The following is a 20,705-nucleotide window of genomic DNA, read 5'->3' as shown; positions in this document are numbered from 1 at the left end:
GTTCACTATTGGTGTATAGAAATGCCTCAGATTTCTTGGGGTTAATTTTGTATCCTGCTACATTGCCAAATTCATGTATTAAGTCTAGTAGCTTTTTGATGGAGTCTCTAGGGTTTTGTATGTATAATATCATGTCGTCTGCAAATAAGGACAGTTTTACTTCCTCTTTTCCAATTTGGATGCCTTTTATTTCTTCTTCTTGTCTAATTGCAATGGCTAATACTTCCAGTACTATGTTGAACAGGAGTGGTGAGAGTGGGCATCCCTGTCTTGTTCCTGTTCTTAGGGGAAATGGTGTTAGTTTTTGTCCATTGAGTATGATGTTGGCTGTGGGCCTGTCATATATGGCTTTTATTATGTTGAGGTATGATCCTTCTATTCCCACCTTGCTGAGAGTTTTTATCAAAAATGGGTGTTGGATTTTGTCGAATGCTTTTTCTGCATCAATTGATATGACCATGTGGTTTTTTTCTTTCAATTTGTTTATGTGATGTATTACGTTTATTGATTTACGGATGTTGTACCATCCTTGCATCCCTGGGATAAATCCTACTTGGTCATGGTGTATGATCTTTCTGATGTACTGTTGGATCCGATTTGCTAAGATTTTGTTGAGGATTTTGGCATCTATGTTCATGAGGGATATTGGCCTGTAATTCTCTTTCATTGTGTTGTCTTTACCTGGTTTTGGTATTAGGGTGATGCTGGCTTCATAGAATGAGCTTGGAAGTGTTCCTTCCTCTTGAATTTTTTGTAGTAGTCTGAGGAGGATAGGTTTTAGTTCTTCCTTGAATGTTTGGTAAAACTCCCCTGTGAAGCCGTCTGGTCCTGGGCTTTTGTTTGCTGGGAGCTTTTTGATGACTGCTTCAATTTCTTCCATAGTTATTGGCCTATTGAGATTTTTAGATTCTTCCTGATTAAGTTTTGGAATGTTGTATTTTTCTAGGAATTTGTCCATTTCCTCCAGGTTGTCTAGTTTGTTGGAGTAGAGTTGTCCGTAGTATTGTTTAACAATCATTTGTATTTCTGTGGGGTCTGTTGTTATTTCGCCTCTATCGTTTCTGATTTGGTTTATTTGGGTCCTCTCTCTTTGCTTCTTGGTGAGCCTGGCTAGAGGTTTGTCAATCTTGTTTATCCTTTCAAAGAACCAGCTCTTGGTTTCATTGATTTTCTGTATTGTTTTTTTGGTCTCTATGTCATTTATTTCTGCTCTAATCTTTATTATCTCCTTCCTTCTGCTCACTCTGGGGTTTTCTTGTTGCTCTCTTTCTAATTCTTTGAGTTGAAGAGTTAGATGATTTACTACCATTTTTTCTTGTTTTTTGAGATAGGCCTGTAGAGCTATAAACTTCCCTCTCAGGACTGCTTTCATTGTGTCCCATAGGTTTTGGATTGTTGTGTTTTCATTGTCATTAGTTTCCAGGATGTTTTTAATTTCTTCTTTGATCTCATTGGTAACCCAATCAATATTTAATAACATGCTATTCAGCTTCCAAGTGTTTGAGTATTTTGGGTTGTTTTTATTGTAGTTTATTTCTAACATTATGCCATCGTGGTCTGAGAAGAAGCTTTTTATGATTTCAATCTTCTTGAATTTGTGGAGACTTTGCTTGTGACCCAATATGTGGTCTATTTTTGAATATGTCCCATGAGCACCTGAGAGGAATGTATATTCCATGGCTTTGGGGTGAAGTGTTCTGAAGATGTCTATTAAGTCCATCTGATCTAGTGAGTCATTTAGAATTGCTGTTTCTTTGCTGATTGTTTGTCTAGAGGACTTATCCAGTGATGTCAGTGGTGTATTAAAGTCCCCTACTATGATTGTATTGTTGTCGATCTCTCCTTTGATATCTTCCAGGAGTTTTTTTATGTATTTGGGTGCTCCTGCATTGGGTGCATATATGTTTACCAGGGTTATATCTTCTTGTTGTATTGATCCCTTTAGTATTATGAAGTGGCCTTCCTTATCTCTTGTTATGGCCTTCACTTTGAGGTCTATTTTGTCTGATATAAGTATTGCTACCCCAGCTTTCTTTTCCTTTCCATTTGCCTGAAAGATATTTTTCCATCCCTTCACTTTCAGTCTGTGTGAGTCCCTTCTAATGAGGTGGGTCTCTTGTAGACAGCAGATGTATGGGTCATGTTTTTTTATCCATTCAGCCACTCGATGTCTTTTGGTTGGAGCATTTAGTCCGTTTACGTTTAAAGTTATTATTGAAAGGTACTTGTTTGTAGCCATTTCTTTTTTTGTGTGGCTGTTTTCTTTCTGAGCTTTTTATTCCTTCTTTTTACACCAGTCCCTTTAGCATTTCTTGCATTGCTGGCTTGGTGGTGATAAACTCCCTTAGCCTTTTTTTGTCTGTGAAGCTTCTTATTTCCCCTTCAATTTTGAATGATAGCCTTGCTGGATAGAGTATTCTTGGGTTCAGTCCTTTGCTTTGCATCACTTTGTAAATTTCTGTCCATTCTTTTCTGGCCTGATGTGTTTCTGTTGAGAAATCATTTGATAATCTAATGGGAGATCCCTTGTATGTAACTTTCCGTCTCTCTCTTGCAGCCTGTAAGATTCTCTCTTTGTCCTGAACATTTGCCATGGTAATTATGATGTGTCTTGGTGTGGGTCTTTTCGGGTTCACCTTGTTTGGGACTCTCTGTGCTTGTGTGACTTTTTTCTTCCCCACCTCAGGGAAGTTTTCTGATATTATTTCTTCGAGTAGGTTTTCTAATCCTTGTTCATCTTTCTGTTGTTCTGGCACCCCTATTATTCGTATGTTGTTTCGTTTCATGTTGTCCCAAAGCTCCCTTAGGCTCTCCTCCTGTCTTTTAATTTTTTTCTCCAATTGCAGTACAGTTTGGGTGTGTTTTGCTTCCTTGTCTTCTAATTCACTAATTCGGTCCTCCGCTTCTCCTAGTCTACTGTTGATGCTTTCAATGGTGTTTTTTATTGCAGCTATATCGCTCTTCATTTCTTCTTGGGTCTTGCATAAGTTATTGATTTTTTCATCTGTTTCTTCTTGCTTCTTGCATAAGTAGTTGATTTTTTCCTCCATCCGGTTTATGCACGCTAGGACCCTTATTCTGAATTCTTTTTCTGTCATGTTGCATGCCTCTGTCTCACTTAGCTGCTTTTCTGGCGAGTCCTCCTTTTCTTTCCTTTGGGGGTTTCTTTGCCTACCCATGTTTGATCTCACTGACATATCTAGATGTTGAGTCGTTCAGTGGCTGCTCCCTGGGTGGCAGTGGCTCCTTGGGCTGTGGTTGCTCCTTGGGTGGTTGCGGTAGCAGCTGCTCCTCAGTTGGCAGCAGCTCCTCTGGTGGGTGTTGTTCACAGCTGTGGTGGCTCTTCTGGCTGGTGGGGGGAGGCTTCACGTACAGCTGCTGTTCCTCAGACAGAGGGTGTGGTGATCAGGAGGCTGCTGTTGCTTGGATCTGCTTAGTCCTGCCAGGTATTTAGGAGAGTGTTGAATTTCCCTGTGATACACTGTTCCTCCGTGTTGTAAATCACAGTCCTGATTTTAAAGCAGGCCGTATTTGTGATCCAGACTGCCTTAATTTGTGTTCACCTAAGAGTCAGTTTGTGGCTCAGCCTCTGGGTGGCAGTGTTTTGGCGTTGGCCTCTGAGGCTATACGGCTTCTCTACTTAAAACTGGTTTTCTATTTTTTAAATAAATAATAATTATTTGGGTCAGAATACAAGTTAAACATGAAAAGACTCATAATCAATTATTGTTTACCCTCAATATTAAAATAAACATGACTATAAACGCACAGAATCTTGAACAAAGTAGCTATTTATGAATGCGTAAATCAAAAAGCCACAAAATAGATAACCCTCAGTTTACCACAAAGATTCCATTGCCCAGCTGGTATGGCTCAGTGGTTGATTCAGGAGGTTATGAACCAGGAGGTCAAGGTGGATTCCTGGACAGTGCAAATGCCCAGGTTGCGGGCTCGATCCCCAGTAGGGGGTGTGCAGGAGGCATCTGACCAATGATTCTCTCTCATCAGTAATATTTCTCTCTCCCTCTCCCTTCCTCTCTGAAATCAATAAAATATATATTTTTTAAAAATCAGAAAAAGAAAAAAGATCAAATAGACCCAATTTTAGGTTCTGAATGTCTTTTCTGAGCACCTTTATTTTAGGTTTGACACTTCATAACTCTCATTTTTTCTTAAAGGTCTTATAAAAACCACACAGAAAACTCATTAAAAAAAAAAAAGATGAAAACTTTATCTACTAATTTCCACAAGGATCTACTGGACCCTTTTATAGATCTATGATGTTTTATGGGATCTTGGTGATCTTGTCTTTCCTCTATCTTGAAACGTATTGCCATTTTATCATTCTTGGAATTATTTCATCGTTACACTTAGCAATTATTCCCAACTAATGCTAAAAATGACTAAAATAGTAAGAATTTGGAACAATAATGGCATGCCTAGAAGGATGATACCATAAAGTATCCTTTTTCCATTTTCGTAATGTGTCATCTAAAATATTACATCATAGTTGAGTAAAGTTTAAAAAAAGGATCAGACTCCATCTTTGGAGTCTACTTTAGCCATCACTAATATAGTTGAAAATTCAAAATGTCATTATTTTCCATCCATAACAGGAGAGAGAAGAAAATTAAGAGGAAGGCGCTACACACTTATTAAATCAGAAGGTTTTTGCAGAGACAGATAGCAGTACCTTAGACTTTAATGACAATGATAAAACTGATCATTTAAAGTGAAATCTCAGACTATGAGTCTTTAGATCAGTTGTTCTCAACCTTCCCAATGCCACGACCCTTTAATACAGTTCCTCATGTTGTGGTGACCCCCAACCATAAAATGATTTTTGTTGCTATTTCATAACTGTAATTTTGCTACTGTTATGAATCGTAATGTAAATATCTGATATGCAGGATGTACTTTCATTGTTACAAATTGAACATAATTAAAGCATAGTGATTAATCACAAAAACAATATGTAATTATATATGTGTTTTCCGATGGTCTTAGGCAACCCCTGTGAAAGGGTCGTTCGACCCCCAAAGGGGTTGCGACCCACAGGTTGAGAACCACTGCTTTAGATGCTATAACTAATGAGGGGCAGGGAACCTTTTTTCTGAAAAGGGCCATTTGGATATCTCTAACATCACTTGAGGGCCATACAAAGTTATCAACTTAAAAAATTAGCCTGCTATAGTTGGTCAAACATTTAATTAACTCACCCCTAATGCCTCGGCAGGGCCAGACCTAATTATTTCATGGGCCTATACGGCCCTCAGGCTGGATGTTCCCGCCCTGTAGTAGATGAATTTTATAGAACTCAAGAACTAATAAACAAATAATATACTTCTAAGGATGTCATATGGCATTCTTATTCACTTAGTCATTCAACAGAAAAGTCATTTGAATGTATGGCAACTGATGAGCAGTTCTTATAGTCAGAGGATGTTCACCATTTCAGTTATATAAAAATTAAAAACCAGGAAAATATGGGGTGAAAATGTAAATTTGCTGTATTTAAATGCTTTCTAAAATTTCTGATCAAGTTGTTTACACTATTTCTTTATCCTTACTTCTCTAAATATTGACAAAATGATTTAAATATATATATATATTTTTAAAGTTCATTGAAGTCAAGTGGTAAATGATGATGGCTCTTCTTTCTAATATACCGAGAATTATGATGGCAATTTAAATATGATTGTTTCTATAATTTATATTTATTTTTTTAATTAAATCTTTGTTCAGATTATTACTGTTGTTCCTCTTTTTTTTTCCCATAACTCCTCTCCACCAGGTTCCCACCCCACCCTCTTTTCTAATAGAAGTTTGTTGGGAGAGAAACAGTAGAGTAATCAATAAGGAGAACTATTATGGTGATTTCTCTGTATCCGAAACCTCTGGATCTCCAAATTTGTATTGCGTAGATCATTTTACAGTTAAAGTTACATGTATGCAAGTTGAGCCCAATACAGTTTAGTTAACCAAAAGATTAGGGTTTGTTCAAATAAGTCTGAGGCAGTAGTATGAAATACGGTGTGACTTGTGTGTAAAAACACTGTCCCCTTCAAAACATCTCACTAGATTCCTTGCCTATGGCCTGGGAGGTCAACAGCAACACTGCTCCATCCTGCCTCTTGGTTCCCAACTCAAGTTCTGCCACACTGTCCTCAAATGGGGTGGGACGTGCTCCACCTTTAAGTCTCCAGTTCACAGCTGGACACTTAAAGCATCTCTCCACCACGTGAAGTCTCTGGAGGGCAGGGCCAAGATAAACAGGGATAGCTTTCAAGTCCTGGTTTTCTTTTTGAGGACACACCTCTTTCCCAGACACTTTGCCGTATCAGGAAAAAAAAAATTCAGAAAGATCTTTTCATTCAGTCTGGTTTCATTTTGTGAGTTCAGATTTCTACTTCGATACCAACTTCTAGCTCTCTGAGTGATCACCAAGAAATTTATTAAGACTAAATATTGTTTAAAGTTGACAGTAAAGAAGTTTTTAATCTTTGCTGTCCCACCAATATCCTAAAATTAATATCCTAAATTTTTAAATTGGAGATGGGCACAAAGTAAGCCCTGGGAATTATCATTTAATAGCTGGTGAGCATGTGCCTTTTTAACACTGATACTCCGAAATTTTTAGATACTCCGAAATTGTGTATTGAAATAAATTAGAGTACATTCATAAGAAGCCTAGAATAAGTAATAGAATCTAATTTTCAAGTATCAGAATATCACAATTTTTAGAAAGGTATCTCTATTTAATGTTTTTTGACATCTTTGTACCACATGTATCCTTTTCTTTGCCACCTTTAAATCAAACTGTACAAGTAGGAATTGTTTTCAATTTACCTTCTTATTTTTGTCTTGTTCTGCTATTAGAATCAACTGTTGCCTCTCATACCAGGAAGCCACACCTCCCCCACACCTGATGGAAGAAAACAAGTCCTCCAGTTAAAATTTGATCATCTTCCAAACATTTAGGAAAATGTACTTTCAAGTGGAAAGTAATTTAATATGTACACATTTTTGTACAAGGGAGATAGGAATTCTCAGTGTTTCAAATGCAAATGAGCCATATGAAAATTAAGATGCCTTCTAGAATTGTTTTGCTCTGATCATTACTGATTCCTCTGCCCAGGCTTTTCACATGCCAGCTTTATCTCTTAGAACATTTTCTTAAAATGTTATAAAGTCTGAAACTGCACATATGGAGGAGATATTTTCAATCTCATCAGAGCAGCCCCTCAGGCAATTTATATTGAGAATTTGTGGGCTTTTACTTTGATTTATGAACAAGATTTGCATATACCATCTTGCTTCAGCTGACCACATACTGTCTTAGAGCAATATCAAATAGCTTGCCTCGCTGCTGTTTGTGTGAGAAATGACATTATGTTTCTGCATTTTAATTCACTCTTATTGTAACCAGGTCTGTTGAGTAATGCTGCTATTTTATTGGGTTTTCGTATTGGTATAGGAAGGGAACTTTAAAATGTCATTTATGTTTATTTTTTGATTCCAGGGTAGACTCTGCTTTCTCTTTCTCATGAGACATTGATGTTTCTGTTTTTAAAGCTAGCAGGAGAAAATGTTGTATATTTACACAGCAAATAGTGGATGAGCTACAAGGAATTACCATCTTCATAATACCCTGGGATAATGGGCTGCTGACTCTAATGCTGTCCTTTGGTGCATCATGGTTTCTTCTCCTTTTCTCCTCCTGGCTACATCTCGGTACCTAAACCTATCCTCCTGGCTGTATTTTCCAAATAGTTTATCATCAACAGTCTCTTCCAAACATTTGCATCCACAGCTTCTATGAACTTGTGCCGCCCTAAACTTGAGCATCATGGTCAAGTCAGGCCTGTGAACACTTCTGAGAGCAGGAAGATTCTCTTTCAGTTACCTTCATTTTGTGTCTCTTACCAAAAAAAAGAAGCAAACAAACAAAACACCTCAATAGGTGAGCCCAGTTTACACTGGGATATTTTCCCAAGTAAGCTTGACAGACCTATCTACATACAAACATATGTACATATATACACATATATGTTTATTTTTTTTTAAATATATTTTATTGATTTTTTTACAGAGAGGAAGGGAGAGAGATAGAGAGTTAGAAACATCGATGAGAGAGAAACATCGATCAGCTGCCTCCTGCACATCTCCTACTGGGAATGTGCCCGCAACCAAGGTACATGCCCTTGACCGGAATCGAACCTGGGACCTTTCAGTCCACAGGCCGACGCTCTATCCACTGAGCCAAACCGGCTACGGCTAATTTATATATTTAAATACAGATGAAGTATTAATATAAACAAGAATTCTAAAAATATAAAAACTTAAGAATAAAATAACTACTTATTTCTTTCTTTAAAAATATTTTTTTATTGATTTCAGAGAGGAAGGAAGAGAAAAATAGAAGCATCCATGATGAGAGAGAATCATTGATTGGCTGTCTCCTGCACACCCTCCCCCCCCCCTGCACTGGGGATCGAGCCCGCAACCTGTGCCTGTGTCCTCGACCGGAATCGAACCTGGGACTCTTCAGTCCGCATGCCGACGCTCTATCTAAGCCAAACCAGCTAGGCCATAACTACTTATTTCTAGTGTAAAAGTATATGGTTCATATATGGCTCAAAGCAGATGTTTATGTCAGAATGATTCTGATGCAAGAATACTAACTCGAAAAAAATACACTATCTTAATTGATTCTAAGATTATTTCTTTCTAATGAACCTATTAATATGCAATAAAATCTCTAAAAGAAAACAGAACTAGCAAACATTAAAGTTACTAAATTTCTTACACTATAATCTGATTTACATCAAGGACTTCAAAAGTACAAACTTGCACAACTCCACTAAACAGATATTCTAGATAGTTTTGTCAAGAGGTTCCTAACCCACAAAATAGAAACAACAATACGCTGTAACTATAAGTAAATCATAATGTAGCCATTGTTACTACTGCCAATCTAACCTAAATTAAATAGCAAAGGAAGTGGTGAGGATTTGAACCTGGAATATATATCAGAAGAGGATCCAACTAGCTAAAGGTTCAGTCTATATTGCCCTAAAAAATGGTTGCACCAGAATATTTAGTGTTAGGTCTATTTTTACATTTTATTCATTTTCTTTCCCTTCCTTAAACTGCTCTTGTTTTTTCTAAATCCAATTTTCAAAATAAATTAATATTTTCATTTTTCTTTGCATAAGGTTGTTTCTTCTTTACCCTTTCATTAGTGCTAACATACATATACACAACTGGCTCACAGCATAGCAATAATGGATATGCTCTGAAGCCAGCCAAGGGTGCTCATTCTAGTCTAAACATCTGCAGTCAGACAGCAAACCAGTAGTCTAAAATCAGCACTGACAGCAATCTTCCCCATATACTAGAGAACTATTGTCCCACTCCATTTCACTGAAATAAATGCAGCCTGTTCATAAGTTTGCTGCATTCATTGAATAAAAAAAAAAGGTGTAACTCAAATGTAAACCAAAGTAATTTAATGATTGCAATCAATTTTGCCTTTATCCATGGCACAAACAACTGTAGACTAGCACTGTGTTTTACAGCTTTCTAAGCCTATTTTTATGTACAAAAATGTACAAAAATAACCAATAACCAATGGACTATTGCATGTATAAAATGCTATAAGTAATCCACATTTCAAATATCTAGTTTACAGAATAATTTATAAAATTCTAGAAATTTACAACCTTAGAAAAATGATTAGAATGGAGAAGTGCCTTCATAACATTTATGATTAAGATGTTAAAGTTATTTTGTTAAAATTTACTTTTGAAATCACCTAGGTACACTATTAAATTCTGGGTCATTCTACTACGTCTATGCTTAAAATTAACATTAGCATTTGCTTCTTTTTTTAATTCAAAAGGTAGTTTCAATTTCTTACTTTCAACAAGTCCTGAAAATAAGTCAATTTACACAAAATAATATCCCATTAGAAAGACCTGTTTTATAGTTGACAAAAAGAGAAGCTTTTCTAAGTTTTGTATCTGAAGGCCTAAAATCTAAACCAGTATTAGGGTATACTATGAAGTATTCTTTAGTAAAACTATTCTCTTAAAATAAGTAATATAAAAGTAACAAACAAATTCTGAACATTTGAGTTATGGTACAAGAAACTTCACTCTTTAAAATGCAATGTTAGAGCACCCTCTGCTGACTAATCAACTCAAATCACTCTAAAAAAAAACCACCAAGATCCTTACATTTGAATTAGATCAGCCCTTTCCACTTCCCAAGTGATTTTAAAAAGTTAAACAGACAAAAGACTGTAGAGGCTAAATCACCAATCAGATAAAACCTCCTTGGAATCTCTCTACAAATCAACAACATATTAAGTACTCATTAAGTGTATGACACTGCTCTTAAATATTCTGCTATTCTAATCTGGACAAATTAACATAAACAATTAGAAAAAAAATACATAGAACTGGAGAAAACAACTGACAAATAGAATATCAGGAGGTGTGGTGGAAAGAGCCCTGAACTAAGACTCTCAAAATCTGGTCCTACTTGCTTATTTGCACAAGTTATTTTATTTATTTTAGCTTTCTCAGTTTTCTCAATAAAAGAGACTAATTTAGATTCATCCATTCCTTAAACAAACATTGACTTAGCATATCTTACATGCTACTGCTTAAGGTACAAAGCCCCAGCTTAAGCATCTCATGCAGATATTTAAACAATTATAAAAACAATAAGTACAAATTGGAAAAGAACTTGTAAAGGGAAAAGGAATAAATGCTCTTTCTTTTTTAAAATAAATTGTCTAAACTGGTGTTTAATTTACTTTCTCACTTGAATTTATTTAAAACTCCAAAGAATCCTATATAATAAAAGCCTAATATGCAAATAGACAGAACAGCAGAACCACCAGTGGAACAACCGGTCGCTATGATGTGCACTAACCACCAGGGGGCAGACGCTCAATGCAGGAGCTGCCCCCAGCCCGCAGGCCCTAGGCCAGCCAAGGCGGGTGCCAGCGGGCCCCCCTCACTCTGCCAGTCACCCCGCAGAGGGAGGCAACCAGCAGTGGTGGCAGGAAGCAGGGCCAGTGAGGTGGGCGGGTACCAGCGAGCAGGAGGCGCCAGGCCAGCCAAGGCGGGTACCAGCAGCGCCCTCCCCCCCGCCGGGTTGCGCCACAGATCAGCCCTGATCGCCAGCTAGGCCTAGGGACCCTACCCATGCACAATTTTGTGCATTGGGCCTCTCGTCAAGTATAAGAAAGATGCTATCATCCTACTCAAATAAATGCACCTCTACTCTTAAGATACTTGTATCGTCTCCAAAGCCCAAGTCCTAGAAAGCTTCAGTGGTAGCTGCACAATGATTACCCTATCCTATGAGACTTACTGCTTAATTAAATGCCAGGTAGTTACTGATAACCTATTTCCAGGAAGATAATTCTTTTAACACAGAAAAAAACTGCTATTGTTGGGAACAAAGAGAGAAAAGATCAAGACTTAGCTCAGAAGTCCTGGATTACACTCATGCCTCTGAAAGTTATTCATTCCTTATATGGAGTACTTAACCATACTAAAGGAAAGTGTACGTAAAGCCATTAAATACAATGAGCTTACAACAAGACAAGACATAACTATGCAAGTGGTAGCATACATAAAAAGTTAACACCCCCAAAACTAAAATGAACAAAGATCCATGAACACAATTACTTTCATATAAGCTCTCTAAAAGGGGAAATAATTTCACTGTTTAATAAAAGACATTCAAAGGGATAAATACTGACAAAGTAGGAACATGATATATTTATGCCAAAAATATTACTCTGTAGTAACAGTGATACATGGGTCCAAATATTATTTGATAGCATATGTAGAATACAAACCAATAGAATACAAAGCATATCAAATACAAAAATAGCCTCCACACAAGACAGATTAAAATAGCATCTGAAGGATAACTTAACAATCATCATTTACTATAAAAGCTAAATTGAGGTTTCCCATCTTTTCTAGGATTTCTCAATTGGGGGGTGGTTTTACATCCCACGAAAAGCACTATTATCATGACTAGAGGAAATGTTTATTGGTGCTAGTAGGTAGAGGCAAGGGCTGCTGCTAAAAATCCTACAATGTACAGGGTAGCCCTCCCCAACAAAGAATTATCCAGGTCAAAGTGTCAATAGGGCCTTTGTTGGAAAATCCTGCTCTACAATGGTTAAAATAGCAAAGCCTGGTGTCAGTCACACAGATTCTTACAATAATCTATAACAAATACACATAAACAATGCAATTACAATATTAAATTAGAATATAGATAGATCTGTCAAGAACATAGCTATGTCTTATTATTAACCTACAATCTTTCCCCCTCTTTCCTTTCCCACTACTCTCCTGATCCTTGTTTCTCTAATACTTCTTTTAAGCCACCTTCCCATTCCAAAACCTCCAATTCTTCTGAGAAATAAAAATACCTAGAAAAAAACATTTATCTATCTATCTATCTTGCCTGAGGTCTAGAACTATTCAAGAGTCATGAATCTGATACATGATTCAAGTACAATCATGAAGCTCAGTACTGGTTTTGTGTGGGGTTTTTTTAATCCTCACCTGAGGATATGTTTCCTCTGATTTTAGAGAGAATGGAAGGGAGAGGGGGAGAGGGAGAGAGAAACATGAAACATCAATGTGAGAGAGAAACATCAATCGGGGCCTCCCACATGTGCCCCGAACCTGCAACCCAGGTATGTGCCCTGACTGGGAATCAAACCTGTGGCCTTTCAGTGCATGGGACAATGCTCCAACCAATTGAGCCACACCAGCCAGGGCAAGGTCAGTATTGTTTTGATTTTAAAAAAAATTTAAGGAACTTTGTCATCCTGTCCCAGAACCACCTCAAAATGGTAGAAATGTGACCAGTAACAATATGAAATATCATCCTATATATTTCTAAACTATTATGAAAAATTTACTCATGAGCACAAGATGAATTCCAAAAGTTCACTCCTTGTTCTAAACAATCCTTGAATTCAGCCACACTTATTAAACACCTACCAGCTTCCTTTTATTTAAGTCACTTTTAAAACTCATTTTAATAGTCTCATATTCAGAGAACAAGTCCATTTTTAGCCTGTTTCTACTCTTCATATTTCATTTAAATTTTGATTCAGTTTGTATCCACTTGGCAGCATTTCAACACTTATAACCATTTTTTCATATTCTTCTCTCTGCAATTTCTCCGGTTTCATTAAATTTGTTTGGAAGCACAACAAACAAAACTCCCAATAATAGAGGAAGTATAAAATACATCATCTGTATATGGATAAACACAGATTCAGGATTTATTTTCAATATAACTCTTAAAAAATAATATAATGCCAAAATTATTTTTCACATAAAAAGGAAATCAATATACTTTAAATACTAAACCAAGGCTAGATAAAATGTGCTTATGGCATAGTGATCAACTAAATGTGGCCATCGGTTTGAAAGATGTCATTGGAGATAATCATGCTTATATATAAAGATCTGTAAAGATTTTGGAGATAGAAACAAAGTTGAAGTGTCACAGAGTGACTTATTTATAAAGGGGTTTTAAATATATTTGAAAAAACAACAACCCATAAACAAATATATTATTATAGCATATAAAAATCTATTAAAAATATACAAATCTATCCAATCTCCCATGAATCCAAATGGGAGGCAGAAATATTTTCAATAAAATAGTCTAATAATAGCTTAAAATTTACTGAGTTATGTGAGCTAAGCCAGTGATTTCTTTCTTTACAGAAGTTTTTAAAAATTGCTTCAGGGCACTATACCTTCTTATGGTTAGCATATACTCAATGTTTAATAATGCAGAAAAATTCACTCACCATTTCAGTGGCGTGCCTTCATGTTCAAACCATATCTCACTAATGTCTTCTTGTCTCATAACCTTCTGAAAGTGCTTTTTCACTTTGTCAGTTACCAACGTCAAATAACTTACTCTTGGCAAAAGTAACTGAAATGAAAATTTGTAAAACCATATTTATTTACTATTAAAATAAATTTTTGAATTTTAAGGAAAAACAACCATGTTCTCTGCATTATTTTGAATATTCCACACAAATCAAAGGCTAAAGGTTAAGATGTTTAAAAATTTCTTATGAGATCATCACTTTAAGTACAGCATAAATGCCTGGAATAAGCAACACAAATCTAAGTATACTCTTTCTATAATTTCCTCCAAATAAAAGAACAATGTAACCAAATGCCATACTATTTAGGATACTTAGTATTTCAAGCAACTTTAACTTAAAAATATGAATCAACTTTATAAAAATAATTAAACTGTTCTGAGAGCATAATCAACTCAGTTCTACTGTATACCTTGATTGGTCAATCAGGACTTCTCAACTGCTCTCTCATGTTTTGAAAATCTACTGTGTACAAGATTAGTTGCAATGATGAATACCAAGACGAAGACATAATCTGTCCTCTATATGAGGCTAAAGTAGAGGTTTAAAAAGTGAGTATTTTTATAACTACTTACAAAAATATTCATGGCAGCAACAGATCTTTAAAAGTCAAATGGAAATTTTCATTTGATGAACAACAGGGGCCATTACGATACCATGAATAAAAGAATGGCATGATGAGAAACAGTATTTGAGGAACATTCTAGCAGTTGTACATAAAAGACTAAAAGGAGATTATAGACAGGAAATCTGTTAAGGAAATATTACATGAGGAGATGATGGGGATCAAGAAATGGAAAAGTGGGGAAGGTCTGGAGATCAGTCAGAACAGATTTTGGTGATAAAGGGCAATAAAGTACAAGCTTAAGTATAATGCTGGTTGACTGGTGATCCTACCACTGTCAACTCCCTCAACCCTATCCTTATGTAGGTTGGGCCTTGAACTTTGGAGAGAAGAGTTTGGGAGGGAATATTGGGCTAGGTAAAGCCTCAACTGGATTAGTGTGAAAGCCGTCACTGTTTTCCCCCCAGGAAAGGTACTCAGAAAGAAAACATAAGATAAATGAAAGGAGAACACTGGTGAGAATTCATCTTTTCCTCCTTTGCAGTATAGACCCTCTAGCCATTTCTTGCTTTCCTAAGCTTCTGTTTTCTTTTGCTGATAAAATTGTTTTGATACTCTTTTTCAGCTGCTTTTGTGTGTCTAACTGCATCTTTTTTCATACTGCTTATTTAAGGTTATGTCTTCTGATCAGTAAATCAAGTAGAACTACTAGGCTGGGGTATATATACAAAGGGAAATATTCTGGTTAAAGGAAGTGATATTTAATCACTGAAGCTCAAGATAACAGGCTCCATGTAGGTAAGAGAACATAACAGTGATCCTAGGGACTATAGAGAATGATGGTGTGGGAGGCATGCTCCAGAATGGAATAGATCAGTGATGGCGAACCTTTTGAGCTCGGCGTTGTCAGCATTTTGAAAAACCCTAACTTAACTCTGGTGCCATGTCACATATAGAAATTTTTTGATATTTGCAACCATAGTAAAACAAAGACTTATATTTTTGATATTTATTTTATATATTTAAATGCCATTTAACAAAGAAAAATCAACCAAAAAATTGAGTTTGCGTGTCACCTCTGACACGCGTGTCATAGGTTCGCCATCACTGGAATAGATGGTACTAATACTATAACAAGCTGTTGGATATTATTGTGGATTCAAAAGAACATAAGGTCCTCTTTTATAAAGAAACAACTAGAATGTGATAGAAAAGAAAAGAAAAGAAAAGGGGAACTAACGCTAGTATAAGGAAAAGCACTCGTTGTTTTACAGGAAGTAGTACCACTCTATTTTATATACAATTTAAATAACTTTCCAAAATCATATTCTATTACATAAATGGCAAAGAAAAGATTCATTAAAGTCAGAAATAACAGCATCAAATATCGGTGTAACATGGACAGTCTCTAAGAAGTTAAAACAGCATGGTAACTTAACCATTTAAAAAAATAAATACGTATAATCTATCAGTCGAATAAGCTCTATATTATAAGTCTGAACTTTAACTTAAAATGTCTGTTGGGCATTTAATAATAATAATGATAATAATCTGTTCTGTAGAGAATGATATTAACCTATGGAAATTGTAAGAAGAAAGACACATTAGGACTAATGAGTATGGACATCAGCTCCTGATTTAGGGAGTGTGGTACTACATGCCTATGGTTTAATCAAAGTTGCTGAAAAATTCTCAAATGATTTTCATGAAACAAAAACTTCTTTACAATAAGGAAATGAAGAACATTAGAATGTAAGCTCCATTAAGACAGGATTATTTGTGTTTTGTTCACTGCTACAGTCCCAATGCCCCCAACATTATAGTAGGCACACAATAAATATTTGCTGCACGAATTGGAGATGTCAAAGGTTAAAGTAAGACAAAAGGCCAAAAACATTAATTAATAAAGAATGCCCCTCCTTAAGACAGAATCTACAGGGAAGTGTACTTAGAATCTTCTGTTCCAAATTGGCCTATGGTAGTAATCTATAACATATAAATATCTACAGTAACTCTAAGAAATAACTCTAAGACTTAAGAATGACTATATTAGATACAATTTATCTAGTAAATTTTAAATAAGTAGCTAGTAAATAAATAGGTAAAAATGAAAAGAAAATAACAGCAAAAAGACATCATCCTGCCTTGTACATCCAGATTGTACCACTGTTTTTTCATAGGTGCATCTCACTGGTTTACTTTACTTTTTTAAATCCTGGTAAAATATACCTAGCATAAAATTTTCCCTATTAACCATTTTTAAGTGTATAGTTCAGCAGCATCAAATACATTCACACTGCTGTGCAACCATGAACACTGTCCATTCTCCAGAATGTTTCATCATCTCAAACTCAAATTCCATACCTATTAAACAATAATGTCCCCATTGTTCCCTTCCCCCTGGCCCTAGGTCAGCCGTGGGCAAACTACGGCCCGCGGGCCCAATCCGGCCCGTTTGAAATGAATAAAACTAAAAAAAAAAAAGACCGTACCCTTTTATGTAATGATGTTTACTTTGAATTTATATTAGTTCACACAAACACTCCATCCATGCTTTTGTTCCGGCCCTCCGGTCCAGTTTAAGAACCCATTGTGGCCCTTGAGTCAAAAAGTTTGCCCACCCCTGCCCTAGGTAATCACTTTTCTACTTTCTGTCTTGGTTACGACTATTCTAGGTACCTCACAGAAATAGATCATAAGTCCTGGTCATGTGGCTCAGTCGGTTGAGCATCATCCCATGCACCAAGAGGTCACTGGTTTGATTCCAGGGCAGGGCACATGCCCTGGTTGTGGGCTTGATCCCCAGTAGGGGGCATGCAGGAGGCCTCCCACTGATGTTTCTCTCTCACTGATGTTTCTCTCTCTCTCCCCCTCTCTCACAAATCAATAAAAGCATATCTTAAAAAGTAAATGGATCATAAAATATGTCCCTATGTCCCTTCCTGCACACCCTCTGCTGGGGAGCCCACAATCCAGGCATGTGCTCTGACTGGGAATCCAACTGGCAACCTCCTGATGTATAGGTGGATGCTCAACCACAGAGCTACACCAGCCGGGTTCAAACATCATATTCTGATTCAAAAGTAAACAAACTTAACTGATATATTTTTAAGTTTTTGCCACTTTGACAACTAGACACATATTTTCCTCTGTTCAGGCACTATTAGAAAGCTATTCAAGGTTAAAAATTTTAATTAAAATAGAAAAATCTAGTTTGGAAATAAAACAAAAATGCTATCCTAACCCATATAGAAGAATTAGAGGAAAAATATATCTAACAAATGAAATTCCTCTAAAAATAAACTATAGCCACATTTTGTTTTTAATTACACAAGTTTTTCTAAAGGCAGAAAAGAAAATTGTTGAGATTTCCAGCAGTCTGACTTCCCATCGCTCAAGCAGGCTTAGGAGCAGTGCTGCCTCCCAAACAGACAAGTGAAAATGCAAAGGGCAAGCTTTACTAAGGTGAAACAAGGGATAGTCCAGAATCATATAGACATTTCCCACTTTTCTAGAACCTCCTGGGTAAATGATGTTATGTATACATGAGACACAAAAAGAAAAAAACTCAAATAATGACAACCGAGAATGTCTATGCCTATTAGGTGCTATTCAGTAAACAAGCAGGGCACTATTATTTTTGACAGATGCTTAGGTTTGGATTATACATGCACTCAGAAAAAAAAACAAAAACAAAAAACCAGGCTAAATCCAGAAGATATTTGATATTCCTTTTTAGAACAGATAATATAATAACTCAAACCACAAATCTACATGCAACAATTTATGTTACTAAATAATATCTATACTAATAAAAGTGTAATATGCTAATTAGACCGGGTCAACCGGCCATCTTCCAGACGCCTGACTTCCTTCCGGACAAAGCCATGGTGGTAGGGGCCGAGGCAGAGGCAGTTAGGGGCAATCAGGCTGGCAGGGGAGGGCAGTTGGGGGCGAGATCAGGCTGGAAGGGGAGGGCAGTTGGGGGCAACCAGGCAGGCAGGGGAGGGCAGTTGGGGACGAGATCAGGCCTTGGACATCCCCGAAGGGGTCCCCGATTGGAGAGGGTGCAGGCTGGGCTGAGGGGAACTCCCCCACCCCTGTGCATGAATTTCGTGCACCGGGCCACTAGTATTTTATATAATATAGAGTAGCTCAATGACATGTGAAAAAGCATACACATATGTTCATATGTTCACTGAGCTATGATAAAGAATTTGTCAAATAGCTGCTTGGAACCACCTCAAGACGAAAGAATCAAATCTGAATGTATTATTTTCAAAACAGCTTCCTGTTAAAAGAAAAACAGCAGATAACTTCTGATTCCATCATCAATATATACATATGTGCATAAGAAAAACAAAGTCAAGAAGGTCCCATAACAACATGTCAACAGTGTTTTTCCCCTCTGGGTGGTAAGAATAGAAGCAATTTTAATTTCATTTGTTTTGCTGATCTGTGTTTTCTAATTTTCCATAATAAAAGCATGTACTAATTGCATATAAAATGTTAAACAATAGCCTCCAGGTTTTTAGAGTTTTATTTATAAAAATGAACAAAGTTAGATATCCCATTTGCCACCATCAACATACTTACATAATATGGTTCTGCCTCCCGTTCAGTTATCTCATCCTGATATAGGGTGAAGCAAGTTGGAATTCGACCAAACCACACATCTCGAAGCACATCTTTGTCATCTGTCATTCTTCCAGTGATTAAAGCAGTACATATAGGCTAAATTCTTTTTTCAACCAAAGCTAAACTGAAAATAAAATGAGGAGCATTAATCAGATCCTTGCAAGGATGAATGACCTGCTCTGAAACAAAGAAAGATTTTAGGAAAAAATGAATGCCCAAATCAGTGCAACAAATTCTAAATGCAGAGCTATTACTTATTTAAAGGGATCATAGATGTAAACAATTCAAAATTACAACATAGGCTAACTAATGAGCCACAGCCAAAGTTAAACTATAGATACATCATTTTCAAGCTTTATCTAAAGTGAACTCTTCAATGATGTCCTAAGGTCCATAGAGTGCAACACCAAAATATCCCACAATTATCCCTGCCCTATATATATATATATTTTTTAAATACATATTTTTATTGATTTCAGAGAGGAAGAGGGAGGGAGAGAGAGATAGAACATAAATGATGGGAGAATCACTGATCAGCTGCCTCCTGCATATCCCACACTGGGGATTGAGCCCACAACCTGGGCATGTGCCCTGACCGGGAATCGAACCGTGACCTCCTACTTCATAGATTGACACTCAACCTCTGAGCCACAATGGCTGGGCCCTGCCCCATATTTAAATCTCTCCCACTCCAGATACTATCAATATTTGATTTTATCAGTATTTCCCATCTTATTTACTACTAGAGGCTGGTACATGAATTCATGCACATTGAAAGGAAATTAATTAGAAAATATTTTAATATCGCTATTCGCCCTTTCTCTATAATAAAAGTGTCAATCAAATTCACAATCGGCAATGACAGATTGAAACATACGTGTGCGACTGGCACCAGCGAGAGCTTTATATGTATTGCGCATGCCCGAGTCAACTGAGTCTTTTATAGATATAGAATAAAGTTGCTTAATTAGACTTGTTTTCTGAATTAGCTAAACTTTTTTCAGGCCAGTGAAGCACCCCAACATCTCTTTCAGGTAATTGTCAGCAACACAACAATAAATATCAACATGAAGCAGATTATTACTGTAGATCACGCAGGGAGTACAAAGGGTAAAATATTTAACTGCAGCAGTGTTTGATTATATTCTGCGCAGTGAGAAAATCTGAAGTCATTTTCAAGGTCCACCATTTCTTACTTCTTTCCAGTAGGGTCAAGTTTTTAAGCTTTTTAAATCTCCGTTTTCCGGCTAATGAAAAGAAATAGGATTCCACCGAGTTTCCTATCTACATACTTCAGGAATTCTGTGAGGATCAAATGAGATGAGGCACTGGAAAACGCTTCACAGATATTTGGTTAAAGTGTGAAATGTTTCCATCTGGGTCTAAAACAAGTCATGTTCCTGGGCTGAAGAAACTGCAAGGAGGCTAGTTGTCGCTAGGGAGAGGAAGGTGGTCATTGCTATGTGATGTCATCACCCGGTGCCCATAGCCACCGTTTCTGGGCTGGGCTGTGGGCCACATTTTGCACCATAGGGTCTCAGCAGC

At 36.7% G+C, this 20,705-nt stretch overlaps 1 protein-coding gene across 3 annotated transcripts in view; it reads right to left on the bottom strand.

Annotated features, from left to right (window-relative positions):
* Nucleotides 1-19,307, bottom strand: part of ATG5 (autophagy related 5) — a 159,548-nt gene extending 140,241 nt beyond the window's left edge. For 2 of the 3 annotated variants that reach the window (XM_014531355.1, XM_005883792.2), the window contains exons 1-2: nt 19,119-19,307; nt 13,874-14,001 (exon numbers count right to left, since the gene is read on the bottom strand). In XM_014531355.1, the coding sequence (XP_014386841.1) occupies nt 13,874-14,001; nt 19,119-19,226 (236 nt within the window). In that variant the 5' untranslated portion in view covers nt 19,227-19,307. The remainder of the gene's footprint in view (nt 1-13,873; nt 14,002-19,118) is intronic. The other variant, XM_014531356.1, reaches the window with a different exon arrangement.
* Between the last annotated feature and the right edge of the window lie 1,398 nt (nt 19,308-20,705).

This window comes from Myotis brandtii, unplaced genomic scaffold (assembly GCF_000412655.1).
Source record: "Myotis brandtii unplaced genomic scaffold, ASM41265v1 scaffold8, whole genome shotgun sequence".
NCBI lineage: Eukaryota > Metazoa > Chordata > Mammalia > Chiroptera > Vespertilionidae > Myotis > Myotis brandtii.
The sequence above is the reverse complement of the archived record's forward strand: the minus strand, read 5'-3'. Positions and strand labels throughout refer to the sequence as shown.